The sequence below is a fragment of the Lissotriton helveticus genome, chromosome 2_1 (assembly GCF_964261635.1).
Source record: "Lissotriton helveticus chromosome 2_1, aLisHel1.1, whole genome shotgun sequence".
Lineage (NCBI taxonomy): Eukaryota > Metazoa > Chordata > Amphibia > Caudata > Salamandridae > Lissotriton > Lissotriton helveticus.
The window spans coordinates 505,936,315-505,950,646 of record NC_136059.1 but is presented as its reverse complement, the minus strand read 5'-3'; the positions used below and the strand labels follow the sequence as shown (position 1 = coordinate 505,950,646).

At 45.6% G+C, this 14,332-nt stretch overlaps 1 protein-coding gene across 1 annotated transcript in view; it reads right to left on the bottom strand.

Moving 5' to 3' along the window:
• RGS7BP (regulator of G protein signaling 7 binding protein) overlaps nucleotides 1-9,862 on the bottom strand; it is an 887,794-nt gene extending 877,932 nt beyond the window's left edge. The window contains exon 1 of the mRNA XM_078675143.1: nucleotides 9,010-9,862. Coding sequence (XP_078531269.1) covers nucleotides 9,010-9,162 — 153 coding nt within the window. The 5' untranslated portion in view covers nucleotides 9,163-9,862. The remainder of the gene's footprint in view (nucleotides 1-9,009) is intronic.
• Between the last annotated feature and the right edge of the window lie 4,470 nt (nucleotides 9,863-14,332).

Genomic DNA, 14,332 nt, shown 5'->3' with positions numbered 1-14,332 from the left:
CCAGTTACACAACACCAAGAAATGTATTGAGCTCTGTAAAATCTCACAAACGTTTACCAGTTGCCCGACAAAATTCTAGAGACCACCTCTGCTCTTCAACTCAAACCACCTTTTGATGGTGTTGTTATTGAGAACTATGGATCCCAACAGTGGAAACACATGTATGGCTACCTGAGTCCTGTGACTGCCAGTGTACATGAAGAGAGAAAGGCATTTAACCAGAAGAGCTGTCTGATTTGCAGGAACTAAATAAGCCTTAACAACAGTAATGTGGTTAGCAGTCTTCAGGGCCACCAAGCCCTAAATCCCTCCCACTATAAATATATACCTTTATGCACCAGATCAATAAAAACATGGGCCCTTATTTATAGTTTGGAAGACAGGGTACTCCGCCAAAAGCATGGCAAGTGTCCCGTGCGCTTCATTACAAGCGCATTATAGTCAATGGCACTGTAAATACGGCACACAAGACATCTGCCACGTTGTGATGGAGTACCCTGTTTACCAGACTCTAAATAGGGCCAAGATGTTTTTCACTAGCACACCGCCCAGCTCGGAGCTTTTCCATCTCCACAAACCTCTGTACATAAGCTCTCACAAGTAACAATTCACCTTGTTGAGCTTTTCATACTAAACTCGGTGCTCCTTGCCCACTGATGAGTAAAACAAATCTGTAACGAAAGAGAATGTGACCGAATATAGCAGCCCAGTACATTCGTAGACTTTGCACAAAGCACAGGCCTCTTAGCGACACCTTCCCTACCTGGCACTTTGTGTGATTATAGTTAGGGCTCCCGGTTTTATGGTATCTTTTTTTTAACATTTCCGTCTGTATTTATCCATATTTATTTTATGGCCATTTTATTGGTATTTATCCAAATTTATCTTATGTTTTGAGAATAAAATGAGACGTAAAATGGTATATTTCCATATTTATTTAACTGATCAACATGCACTTATACTTTGATGCCTGTAGCATTTTAGCAACATAAGCAGGCACATATAACAAAACAAAACTCTGATAGGTAAATATTAGCAGTATACACAAATACATGTTAAAACATGCCTGTATTTAAGGGAATCTCATCTTTTTTAAGTCCCCATGGTGTCTATCTGCTTAGCAGTTGGTCTGGAATTTATGAAGGACAAGAAGAAGAGTCACTCACACGAAGCCCAATTTTTGTATTTTTCTGCTTTTACAAATAAATACAGACAGGAAATAGATTGTTTTCTATCTGTATTTATCTATGTAAATCAGTAAAAACGGAAAACAGGAAACCTTAATTATATTTAACCTTCTACACTACTGCAACTTGACTATTGTGTGTAGATCCTCTCAGCTGGTTTAGGCAGAAGTCCATAAAAATAATTAATAGGGTCATGTGTGCCACACAAGCAGACTTTTTCCGTGAAAAGACTGGTATATGCATTGCAAGAGCTGCTCATGGGGAAAAATAGCGACTGAAGCTGCTTTGGTACTGTAGACGCCGCATCTCCTATCTTTCCAAAGCAGAGTCCAAGCCCACATAATGAATGCCCCTAAAAGATGGGAGTTTACAATCAGTAAAGGAGGTCCATTTCATTTGTTTTCTGTCTAAGACCATCTTGGTTTCAGTGGCAGTCATGGGCTTTAGGTCTGCCTGTGGGAATTATGTTAGATGGGCCACATTTAACTATGTTGCCTCTCTGATGCTTTTCGAGTCAGCAGAAGAGCCACCTACAGGTTGTCCTCGAAGGAAGAGCGGGTAGTTTAAATGCTGCCTTTCCTCGCAATATAAATCTGCTGAAGGGATACAGAGGTGGAGGAAAAGCCACCCATTGATTTTCTGGCAAATATCTCACTTCTTCCCAACTCTAAATAAGGCTCGAACTCTGACCTTTGTACAATGGTCAGACTTCCAAGCCCTATGTGACCATGTACACCTGCAAGGCATCTTTATTTTGGTCCAGATCCCACTGAACAGAACCTAGAGACATAGGCGCTGATTCACATGCATTTGTGTATACATATGTGGAAACAACGTGTAAAAAACGGATATATTTGAAGAAATTCCCTGATGACAATTCAGAGAATTCAGTGCAGTAGACGTTTATGCCCGTAGATCAGACTTACAAATACAGACTAATCATCTGTCACGAGTCATAATTATGGGTGCTCAGGCGAAATAGTGGGGATTCCAAAAGGCTCGGCAATTATTTACAAAGAGTCAATACACTGCTTCTTACCCTGAAAAAGGCACAACTCTTTTCCTATGTAAATCTGGAGTGAATACATTTTCCAGGGCGGGAAAGAAAAATGTACGAACTTAATAAATTGGTGTAGGGGGTTGAAATTTCTCAAGAGAGAACAAAATCCACTATCAGTAACAAAAAAGTGCAATTTTACACTTTTCTGTCATGCACACTGAAAGAAAATGGATTTTTGGTTGAGGGGGGTGAAACCCTTCTCAAGCAGCAATCACAATTCTTCTCGGGATGAAGTCACACGTGAACCTTAAGATAACCTGTGCTCAACCCTTGGGTAGCTTGGCACAGAGCAGTCAGGCTTTATTCAGACTCAATGTGAAAAGTATTTGTGCAACACTGTAAACAGTACAGTAACAACACACCACAAAAAAGAGCTCAAAACAAATGTAGAAAAATAGAGTCTTTTTTTATAAATAAAACGAGACCAAAACAACAAAAATCAAATCAGTAGAACAAGAGATATTCAATTTTAAATTGTTTAATAAAAATAGTGCCTGAAGGTGTAAAGTGCCAACTGTGGATATCTGGTCACGCCTGACCGGGACAAAGTCACAAGTTCAGGGTGACCGCGATGTAGTGTGGGCCGGCTAAAGGGACCCAGTTAGCCCTGCTGGACAAAGTATCTTAAATCCTGGTTTGCGTAGCATTGTCAGGATCCGCATCGAAGATGTGTTGCGCAGCCGAAGCGATGCATTGGTTCCGAGATGTGGTGAAGCTGCAGAGTGAGGTCCTGCTGCATTGTACGTAACAAAGAGTATAGGCACAGGCGCACAGCGCAAGGTTGAGCAAGTTGACTGGAGGGAAAGTGGAGGTTGGTTGAAGGAAGGTAAAGGTGCTCCTACAGGCGACGCAACTGTCCAAATGCGTCCGACTAATAAACTGAGTTGAGTGCGCTACTTGTGCGTAGGCGCATCCCTGTGAGTTGGGCACACTTGTGGAGTTCAGCCGAGCTGACTCAGATAAAGCTCAATAAGAAAGGTTCAAAAAACCAAGTTCAGTGGAAAAGTTTCATTTTTTGTTATGTTTTTTAATTTCAAAGTTTCTTGTTGTATAGCTTTACATCACGCAATTCAATAAATTCAACATAATCCAAATTTGTTACAAGAAATGCTCCAATGCATTTCGGACCGTGATAGTCCTTTGTCAAGGAGCGCTGCGGGAGGATACAAAAAATGCATCTTAGATCAACGGTAAAAATCGACTAAAGTGCAATACACTGGTGCGGGTTGACGTGCTCGAAAACATGCATGCATGCGAGTAAAAATGGTGCGGGTTAACGTGTTCGAAAAACATGCTTATGTGCGTATAAAACGGATCCGTGTGCAAACGGGACAAGGAGGTGAAATGGAAAGTAAGAGGAAACCATAACCAAGATCTGTGACAAAGGGTGAAGAACCGTTAGGTGAGGTGGACGAAAAAGACGTCCAACGTGAAAGAAAAACATGCAGACGTGATTACTTACTGGGGAGAGTCGAGGAGTAGACTAAGTTTGCAGCCATGCTTCACGAACTTCGCGGAGTTACATGTTTTTCTTTCACGTTGGACGTCTTTTTCGTCCACCTCACCTAACGGTTCTTCACCGTTTCATTCCGCAGCACCTAAGTGAGCCCAGCGTTGAACTGTCACGCGTAAGATTTGTTTTAATACCTTGAAACCTCCCCCGACCTTTCCATTACTTTCCATCACCCTTTGTCACAGATCTTGGTTATGGTTTCCTCTTACTTTCCATTTCACCTCCTTGTCCCGTTTGCACACGGATCCGTTTTATACGCACATAAGCATGTTTTTCGAACACGTTAACCGGCACCATTTTTACTCGCATGCATGCATGTTTTCGAGCACGTCAACCCGCACCAGTGTATTGCACTTTAGTCGATTTTTACCGTTGATCTAAGATGCATTTTTTGTATCCTCCCGCAGCGCTCCTTGACAAAGGACTATCACGGTCCGAAATGCATTGGAGCATTTCTTGTAACAAATTTGGATTATGTTGAATTTATTGAATTGCGTGATGTAACGCTATACAACAAGAAACTTTGAAATTAAAAAACATAACAAACGATGAAACTTTTCCACTGAACTTGGTTTTTTGAACCTTTCTTATTGAGCTTTATCTGAGTCAGCTCGGCTGAACTCCACAAGTGTGCCCAACTCACAGGGATGCGCCTACGCGCAAGTAGCGCACTCAACTCAGTTTATTAGTCCTGCTGCATTGTCACAGATCCTGTTGACAAGGGCTTGCGTTTGTGAAGTCTGGAGTCGGGGATGATTCACGCAGTCAGGGCGATGCATTGCTGCGAGGCTGCAATGTGGAACGTCGAGTCGTGATGAGATGCGAGGACCTGTGCTGAGGATGCTTCGCACTGTGGCGGTTCTGATGTGGCGATGGGTTGCGATGCAGGTCTTTGCGCCGGTTCTCATCCACGCAGCAGCAGCATTGTGTATGTTCTGTTTGGGGTTGCGTCACGCAAGAATAGATGTGTCGATTCTGCTGGATACACAGAGGCTGACAGAGCACATTAGGCTCACTTCCAAGGGTCCAGGACTGGGGTGGCACCACTTGGCAGGGTAGATTCACAAATGGCAGAGTCCAGGTGAATTAACACGGTTGTTGCAGCCTTCTGTCCCTGAGGCTCATGTCAAGGGGCCAGTCTACTAGCCCTTTAAGTCACTCTGGGGTTCTGGGTTCAAGAGATGCAGGTCCAACCCCTCTTACCCAGGCTGGAGGGCAGCAGGTCAGCGTAGCAAGGCAGGAGTCCAGCAGGTCAGCAATCTGGCAGAGTGACAGTCTTTCAACAGCTCAGCAGTCTTTCTTCCTGGCAGAGTATCCACAGGTCCAGGAGTGTACTGAGTGATTTCTGAGATCCAGTATGTGTACCCAATTTTGCCTTTGAAGTGGGGGAGAAGCTTGTAGAGTTTTCCCATTGAAGTCCCTAGGCATCCTGCGGTCCTGTCCTGGCTCCAGACTAACTACATGGTGTATGCAGCCCTTTGTGTGGAGGCAGGGCATGGCCTATTCAGGTGTAAGCGGGGCTGTGCCCAACTCCTCCCTCCCCCATTCAGGCACACCTAAGCTCCCTACTGTGTGTGGTTGTCTAGGATGAATACACAAATCTCAGTTGTCAGCTACACACAGTCATGTGACTAGAAACAGGCTACAGGCACTAAATAATTAAGGCAGGAACATGGAAACTTTCTAATGTTAAACATTTTAAGTATTGTAATTGATAATCTGACTTCACCATAAATTAGAATTTTAAATTGGGATTCCAGAGACTGGTATTGGTCACCTCTTCTCATTTGGAAAGTTCCTTTATTAAAATGTAATAAGGTAACTAATGTTAACCGATGGGAGAGGTAGGCCTTGCGGTAGTGAAAAACAAATGAATGTAAGAGTTTTCTCTACCAGGCCATGTAAAACTTTGAGATGGCATGTCTTCTTATTAAATACATTGCACCTTGTCCTCTGGGCTGTCCAGGACCTACCGTAGGGGTGATGTATATGTATTAAAAAGGAAGGTTTGGACCTGGCAAAAGGGTTATTTTGTCAAGTTGAAATGGCATTTTACAACTGCACACACGCAGGCTGCAATGGCTGGCCTGAGACATGTTTAAAGGGCTACTAAAGGGGGTGGCGCAATGAGTGCTGCAGGCCCACTAGTAGCATGCAATTGACAGGCCCTGGGCACATGTAGCACCACTTTACTGGGACTTAAAAGTAAATTAAATATGCCAATTAGGTATAAGCCAATGTTACCATTTTTTAAGCAGGGAGTACCGGCACTTTAGCATTGGTTAGCAGTCGTAAAGTAAGCAGAGTCCTATGGGCAACAAAACCGAGATCAGGTAAAATGGAGGAGGATGGCAAAAGGTTTGGGGGAAGACCATCCTAAGGCTGACATGTATAACACATACATCACTGGATTGTTGACCAAACAAACAATCCACTGAAGTATGCAAAGTTGACAGTCATCACGCCTGAAAATTTGAGTGGATTTCTTTAAGGATGAATGTTTCAGAAAAGTTGTTTGCACAATCTTTTTTTATTTTGCAAGAGACTTTTTGGGTAGCATTGTGGCCTGCAGCGAGCACTGCGTGCCCCCGGAATAAGTCTTGAACTTGGCTTACACTGCCTAAGAAGGAGACAGGGAGAGAGTTAACGATTTTTCTGCTTTGCAGCTGTGTAGCATTAGTGACAAAAATTTTGTAGCAGCTTTGTCATAAAGTATTTACAAAAGTATTTTACCACCTGCCTCTCAGTTTGTCAGGTGGATTTCTTCCAAATACCAAAGACTTTAACAGGTCTTCATCTATTCTAGGATTGTATCCAGAAAAACCTAGATACGGTTATCACTGTTTTACCCCTGCCTCTGCAGTGCTGCTTATTTTAGATTTAGAATTATTCAAATAAAAGAAAAATTAAGATTTTTTTTAAATCCCATTCTCTGGTAATGTTATTTAACTGTTGTACCTGTTGTGGGTAATTTATGCTGTTTCCTATAGGACTTCTTACACATTAAACCCAGAGTTTGAGTAAGCATCCAAACACAGGATTGAAAGACTTAATATACCAATATCTGTGTAGAAATAGATGCAGGAATAACATAGATAGGAGGTGGTAAACAGAAGCTGCCAACATTTTTTTACTTTGTAACTGGGCCGCTAATTTCCTCACAACAGTACTTCTTTTTAAAATAGTGAAAAACATTTTTTTTTTGCTAAATGCAATTTTTTATGCATAAATGCTTGCTTTCAGCAACAACAACAAAAGTTGTCAGTACAGACAAACCTCTGTACTCACAGTAAAAGGACTGCTTCATCAATTTGCTGTTATATGAAAAAGCAAATACAAAGTAACTAATTCCAGCCTCATTGGGGAATGTAACAGTCTCATAGTTAGAATATCCAAGGGGATGCTAGCATGGCATATGCATTATGGGAATGCTTAGAAAAGAGCGCTGGTGATAAAAAATCATTGGATCCTGTATATGTGGTGTGTATTAAAGAAGGATTTTTTGCAAACAAGATCTGACATTTTGTCATTTGGACTCCTTGGGAGGTATGGTGCAGATGAATCACATACAGGACCAACACTTGAACAATGGTCTCCATCAACATCCGAGACTGGTGGTATGCAATTGCCTATCTGAGGAGTGACTATCTGGCTCATCCTGTTGATTCAGCCTATACAAAAAAGGAGAGTAGAATAAAGAGCGTTGTCTGTGCATAGTATATGCGATAATGGAATGTGTACCTGTTACTACATTCCATACCATGCAGGTTCATTGCAGATGTTCTTCTCTAGCTTTACAACTCAGATCATTTTAATATAATTGTATTGAGCTGCTTCACAGAAGATTTACACCTATTACACGCTTGAACATTTGACCTTCAGCCATGTATGTTTGTTGTTGGTATATTTTTGTCAGGTAAGCTACTTCGTGTGAATGACTAAATGGACATACTTTTCGAACCAACAAACTGGTTCCAAATGTCTTACAAATGTATATATAAAAGAAAATATACAATTTACTGGCCAGGAGACTACAGTGACAATGAGTAACAACACCATTTCAATGTATTAACACTAAGCGGCCCATGGCCCATGACACAAACTCCATGTAAGTGTTTCAAGTATTATGAACTCAAAATATGATGCTTCGCTCTAAACATGAGCGCGTCTTGAATATTCTCATTATACAGGCTACCATGAATAAGCTACAATAAAATATGAGGCACATTGTCGTGAATCGTACAGTTATGTTAAATAAACAGTGGGCACTTTTGTCTCACATCAGAATAGTGACTGAAATGGGAGTCTGGGAATCTCTGTGCAAAAGCACTTTGACACAGCTGTCTGGCTGGCAAACAGTTAATATCTATGAACCTCAGCACATTACTTAGGAGCCTTGTAACCTAGGAGACAGGGCAGAGGGAGGCACAGGCATGAGCTCTGGGAGAAGGAGTCACATACTGGAAGGCAACAGAGTGGAACAAGCCAAAGAAGTTCTTATTGCGGGTACCAGACGAAGCTGTTGTGTGTGCATTCCATGGTTGTGTTGCAGCACTCCTCTGACCTTAATTAGATGCGGTTAGAACTAACTAAGGGATTTACGGTTCGAGTCCAATGAAGCCCTTGCGAGACAGACTGACGTTCTTGACTGTGGCCGTGCTACCTGTAAAAGAAGGGGCAGGAAGGAGTACTACTACTGTGAGGAGGATACAGCCGAAGCTCGCCCTCTCCTGCCGCTCTGAACAGCAGGCGGGGGAAGGACTCGGGCCTTAAAAGTACCGGTACCCCTCTGCCAGATAGCAAATAAAACACAGTCGATTCTAAGTTCTTCAAGGAATGGCCCTTTCAACTTGAGGCCGCCCAGCATGAATTAGTTAATATACAGAATAAAGGACCCGCTCCATTTCCCAGCCACATGCTCCAATGATTAGTGTATTTTTGATGCGCTTGAACTTCAGTTTAGTTAGCATTCATTTACCACACGTATGTGCCCGGCTCCCAGCCACCTCACAAACACGTACGGGCACCACCTTCGCGAGACACCCACCTGCCTCGCGAGCGCCGGATTTAATTGCCTATCATCGCCTCTCCCCAGCCATTAAGAACTGAACTGGGCGAGGGGGACTGCAGATTTAAAAATAGTGCATCCGCACGTGAGGGGAATAGTAAGTCTGCGGGGGGAGTGGCCGCGGCGCTAGAGCAGCATTTCTAGACATGCACGCCAGGCGCAGGGCTTGCTCGGTACCCACCATCTTGCAGACGTCCAGGGCTCGCAGAGTCCGGTGGCCGCTCTCGGAGCTTCCCCGGCGCTCAGTGTCTCGGGGGAAGGCTTTGCCGCTGATCTGGAAGAGAGATCCGGCCGAGCGGGGGCGGGTTTTGCGCCCATTCGGTGCAGAACTCATGCAGACACATCCACCAAAAGCCAAGGCTTCGCCGAGACAGCAGAGCAAGGGCGGGCGGGGCGGAGAGAGCCGCAGCGAGGAGCCCGGGGCCGGGGCGCTCCAGGCGCTGCGTTCACAGAGCCGGGGCCGGCTGCAGCGGTTGCTGGTAACCTTCAGCTTGAAGGAGAGAGGGCTGAAAAGAGGCGGCTGCCCTGCCTTGCAGCATCGCTTTCCAGTGCCAACAAAACTGCTCGCTTAAACCGTGAACCAAAACGAAAAAAACAGGTCAACTTCTCTTCAGCAGCATCTCAGTGCCTGCAGAAATATCCCAATGCTGTCATGCTGACGAGCCTTCCTCACCACATCGATTTTAAGGCATGGAAAACACAGCCATGTCTTGCAACTGAGAGTTTCCATTCAGAACTGAAAGGCTTTCAGAGCCAGCCCTCGCAGGTCTCCGTGCGCCTGGATGCCCGGAGCTCCGGCTGCGGCTTCATTACTCAAACGAGGGAGCTCCGGGCTCTGAGGACCAGTAAATCGTCCTTAATTCGGCAGCCCGGATCTTGCCTCACAGGTCCCCCATGTCCTCACAGGTATCCTCTCGGCGCTGGCTTGGCAGTGGAGCTGGTAGACACACTGGGAGTCTGGCAAACTGACGTTGTTAGCGGCGCAGCACATTGATAGGACGGGCATGCTAATGTGGTCCGTCAATCCAGCCCCCATGCACCTTACACACTCACCCTATCGCATGCTCAAGAATATCTTTTGTGATATTACTTCATTCCGAGCTATAATTAGAAACGCCAAGTGGCATCAGAGGAAAGAATACGAGCGCACCAAAACGAATTTCTAAGGGGTTTGGTAGGCAGAGCCCTTTTACACGGGCTCCACCCAGAAAAGTTTATTTTATCGAATTCGAAGCTTCTTTGCTTTGCTGTCTCATCATTAGACAAAACAGCCGTCGCATTTTATGCAGGGAAGAGATGCACATAGGCACGCTTTGCTAGACTATTGTACAACACCCTTCTTCAGGCGTAATATTTTCTTATTTTTTTTAACAAATGTTTTAAATCTTTTAGATGGATTCTTGCAGACTACAACATTAAAACCAAAACACTAATTGTGTGTAGACCCACCGTATATGATATACTGGTCTCAGGTGAACAAATGTAATAGGGGCCAATTTATGCATGCTTATACTTCTTTATAAAGAATTATTCTCAACTGGCCCGATAGAATGCAAAAATGTTGGTAAAATGAAATGGGCAATATCACTGCGCTGGTATATATTCGTAGTTAGATATGTTTCTAAAACTAAGTACAAACAGATTTGTCTGACAACATATAAAATAATTGTCACACCAAATTTATGGGGATTTCCTGGACAAACCCTGCTCCCCATTTAGTGCTCGTGTAAATACAAGACTTAGATACTGAAAAATATTGCTTGGCCACCAATGGTCTTTTGCAACTGCTTTCTGCACCATTTGGATAGAAAGTGTTTTTCTTCAGTTCACGGTGAGAGCAATTAACACATGCAACAATTTTCCTTATCCAAGTCAATGAACATCAATCAATCAATCAATACATTTGTAAAGCGCGCTACTCACCCGTGAGGGTATCTAGGCGCTGAAGGGAAGGGGGTGCCACTACTGCTCGAATAACCAGGTCTTGAGGTGTCTCCTGAAGGTGAGATTGTCCTGGGTCAGTCGTAGGTGTGCGGGGAGGGAGTTCCATGTCTTGGCTGCCAGGTAGGAGAATGATCTTCCTCCGGTGGTGGCTCTGCGAATCCGTCGGACGGGGGCGAGGCTGATGGAGCAGAGCTGGCGGGTGGGGGTGTAGAACGAGAGGCGGTTGTTGAGGTATTCGGGGCCCATGTTGTGGAGTGCTTTGTGTGCGTGGGTGAGCAGCCTGAATGTGATCCTCTTGCTGACGGGGAGCCAGTGCAAGTTTCTCAGGTGGGCGGATATGTGGTTGTGGCGAGGGATGTCGAGGATGAGTCGTACGGAGGCGTTCTGTATGCGCTGAAGCGTTTCTGTAGTTTAGCAGTGGTTCCTGCGTATAGCGCGTTCCCGTAGACCAGTCGGCTGGTGACGAGGGCCTGGGTGACCGTCTTTCTGGTTTCGGTGGGGATCCACCGGAAGAGCTTTCGCAGCATGCGCAGGGTGTTGAAGCATGAGGACGAGACTGCGTTGACTTGCTTGGTCATCGTGAGGGAGGAGTCCAGGATGAATCCCAGGTTGCGAGAGTGGTCCGTGGGTGTCAGTGCGGTGCCCAGCGTCGTGGGCCACCAGGAGTCGTCCCAGGCAGATGAGGATTGTCCGAGGATGAGGACCTCCATCTTGTCCGAGTTGAGCTTCAGACGGCTGTGCTTCATCCATTCTGCGACATCTTTCATTCCGTCCTGGCAGTTGGCTTTGGCGGTGAGAGGGTCGTTGGTGAGGGAGAGTATCAGTTGGGTGTCGTCGGCGTAGGAGATGATGTTGATGTTGTGTTTGCGTGCGATGGTGGCGAGGGGGCTCATGTAGATATTGAAGAGGGTTGGGCTGAGTGAGGAGCCCTGGGTTACGCCGCAGATGATCTGCGTTGTACCGCTATACTTCAGATACATTTACATAGATTAGTACCTGGTACACACAGTTCTCTATGTTTTGTAGAAAGTGTCATGCTGTCCAACAATTCAAGGCTGCTTACAATACTTCATATGTTTTTATGTACAATTTTTGCCCTGTTGAAATCTTTTTCTGCAGATACATGCTGCAGGTACATGCTGAACACAAGTCGTCGGCTGTCACTTGCACACAGAGTTTATTCTTCAATACAAAGCATGTTTAATACCTCTACACAGCTAAGATGCATTTGGAGCACATGCATTTTGTAAACACTTACATCCATTAGGTGGACCCAAGCTCTACAAAATTAGGTAGTAAAGTAAAATGACAGTTACCTAAGACTATGTAAACTGTAAAAAGAAAAGCACATTTGATAGATGATGTCATGGGTGATGTCATCAATGATGTCAGTTATGTCATAAATGATATACTATGTGAGATCATAAGCAGTGCATGACGGGGCACAAGTTATACCTACTCTGCTTGCTATAACTGGTGAATTTCTGTGTTTTCTTTTTAGTTCAAAACGTTAATGTTGTTCTGACTATTCTCTTAACTACTACGTTACTTTAACCTTTAGTTTTTCCAGTGAATATAAAGGCAGTGAAGGGATTAAATCCAAAATGAATAAAGTAACAAGAGACTCATTTCTTACACAGAGAATATTATGACACATCTACCTCTAATGTACAATTTCACACAACATGTACTCCTCCCTAGCAAGAATAGAATAAGGAAACAGAATTTACATTGGGCTCTGCAAAAAAAACGGATCACTTAACTTCCAGCTGCTCGACTATTCCTTACGTAAACAAAAAGAACCATATTTTGTGGGCACTGAAAGCATTCCACTGGCTATGGTTACCACAAGTATTGTTATGTGCCAGAGTTAGGGCCATGTATCAATACTGCAATTTTTCCTACATTGTCATCTTTCTGAACAATAACATTTTTTGCTGTGACCTTGTCCACGGTATTTGCGTGCGTGACAATGTTGGATTCGTTTATCTGAAACTGCTTTTCTTATACATCTGGCTCCGTGCAACATTATCATGATGCATTGAACACTGAGTACAAGGTCTTTAAGCATAATGTACAAATGTCGCTCTATCTTCATTCCCGGGGCGTCAGGGCTATCTGCATATCCATAACAATGCCAATCTGTGTATACATTTATGTACAATGTACAAATGTCGATCTTCCTTCCTCCACGGGGCGACAGGACTATCTGCATAGCCATAACAATGGTAATCTACGTTTACATTGCAACAATGCTTTTTATTATCAATCAATCAATCATGCCATTTGTATAGCGCACTACTCACCCGGGAGGGTCTCAAGGCGCTTGGGGGGAGGGGTATGCTACTGCTCGAACAGCCAGGTCTTGAGTTGTTTCCTGATGGCGAGATGGTCCTGGGTCAGCCGAAGGTGGATGGGGAGGGAGTTCCAAGTCTTGGCAGCCAGGTAAGAGAAGGATCTTCCTCCGGCGGTGGCTCTTCGGATGCGTGGTACGGCTGCGAGGGCGAGGCTGGTGGACCGTAGCTGGCGGGTGGGCGTGTAGAAGGTAAGGCGGTCGTTGAGGTACTTGGGGCCCAGGTCGTGGAGAGACTTGTGTGCGTGGGTGAGGAGCCGGAACGTGATCCTCTTGTCGATGGGGAGCCAGTGCAGGTTCCTCAGGTGGCTGGAGATGTGGCTGCGTCGGGGGACATCCAGGATGAGTCGGGCGGAGGCGTTCTGGATGCGCTGGAGTCTTTTCTGTAGCTTGGCTGTGGTTCCGGCGTAGAGGGCGTTTCCGTAGTCCAGTCGGCTGGTGACGAGTGCCTGGGTGACAGTCTTTCTGGTCTCGGTCGGGATCCAGCGGAAGATCTTGCGAAGCATACGCAGGGTGTTGAAGCACGATGAGGAGACGGCGTTGACTTGTCTGGTCATCGAGAGGGAGGGGTCCAGGATGAAGCCTAAGTTGCGTGCGTGGTCGGTTGGCTTGGGTGCGGTGCCCAGGGCTGGGGGCCACCAGGAGTTGTCCCAGGCGGAGGGCGAAGATCCCAAGATGAGGACTTCAGTCTTGTCCGAGTTCAGTTTCAGGCGGCTGTCCTTCATCCACTCGGCGACGTCTTTCATCCCTTCGTGTAGGCAGGTTCTGGCGGTGTCGGGGTCTCTGGTGAGGGAGAGGATCAGCTGGGTGTCGTCGGCGTAAGAGATGATGTTGAGGTTGTGCTGGCGTGCGATGGCTGTGAGAGGTTTCATGTAGATGTTGAAGAGGGTGGGGCTGAGTGAAGATCCTTGCGGGACGCCGCAGATGACTTCGGTGGCCTCGGAGCGAAACGGGGGGAGGCGGACTCTTTGTGTTCTTCCGGCGAGGAACGAGATGATCCACTCCAGTGCCTTCTCTTGGATACCGATGTTGCTGAGGCGCTGGTCTAGGGTGCGGTGGCAGACCGTGTCGAACGCAGCGGAGAGGTCCAGGAGGATGAGGGCCACTGTTTCCCCCTTGTCGAGCAGGGTCCGGATGTCGTCGGTGGCTGCGATGAGGGCGGTCTCGGTGCTGTGGTTGGCTCTGAAGCCGGACTGCGAGGGGTCGA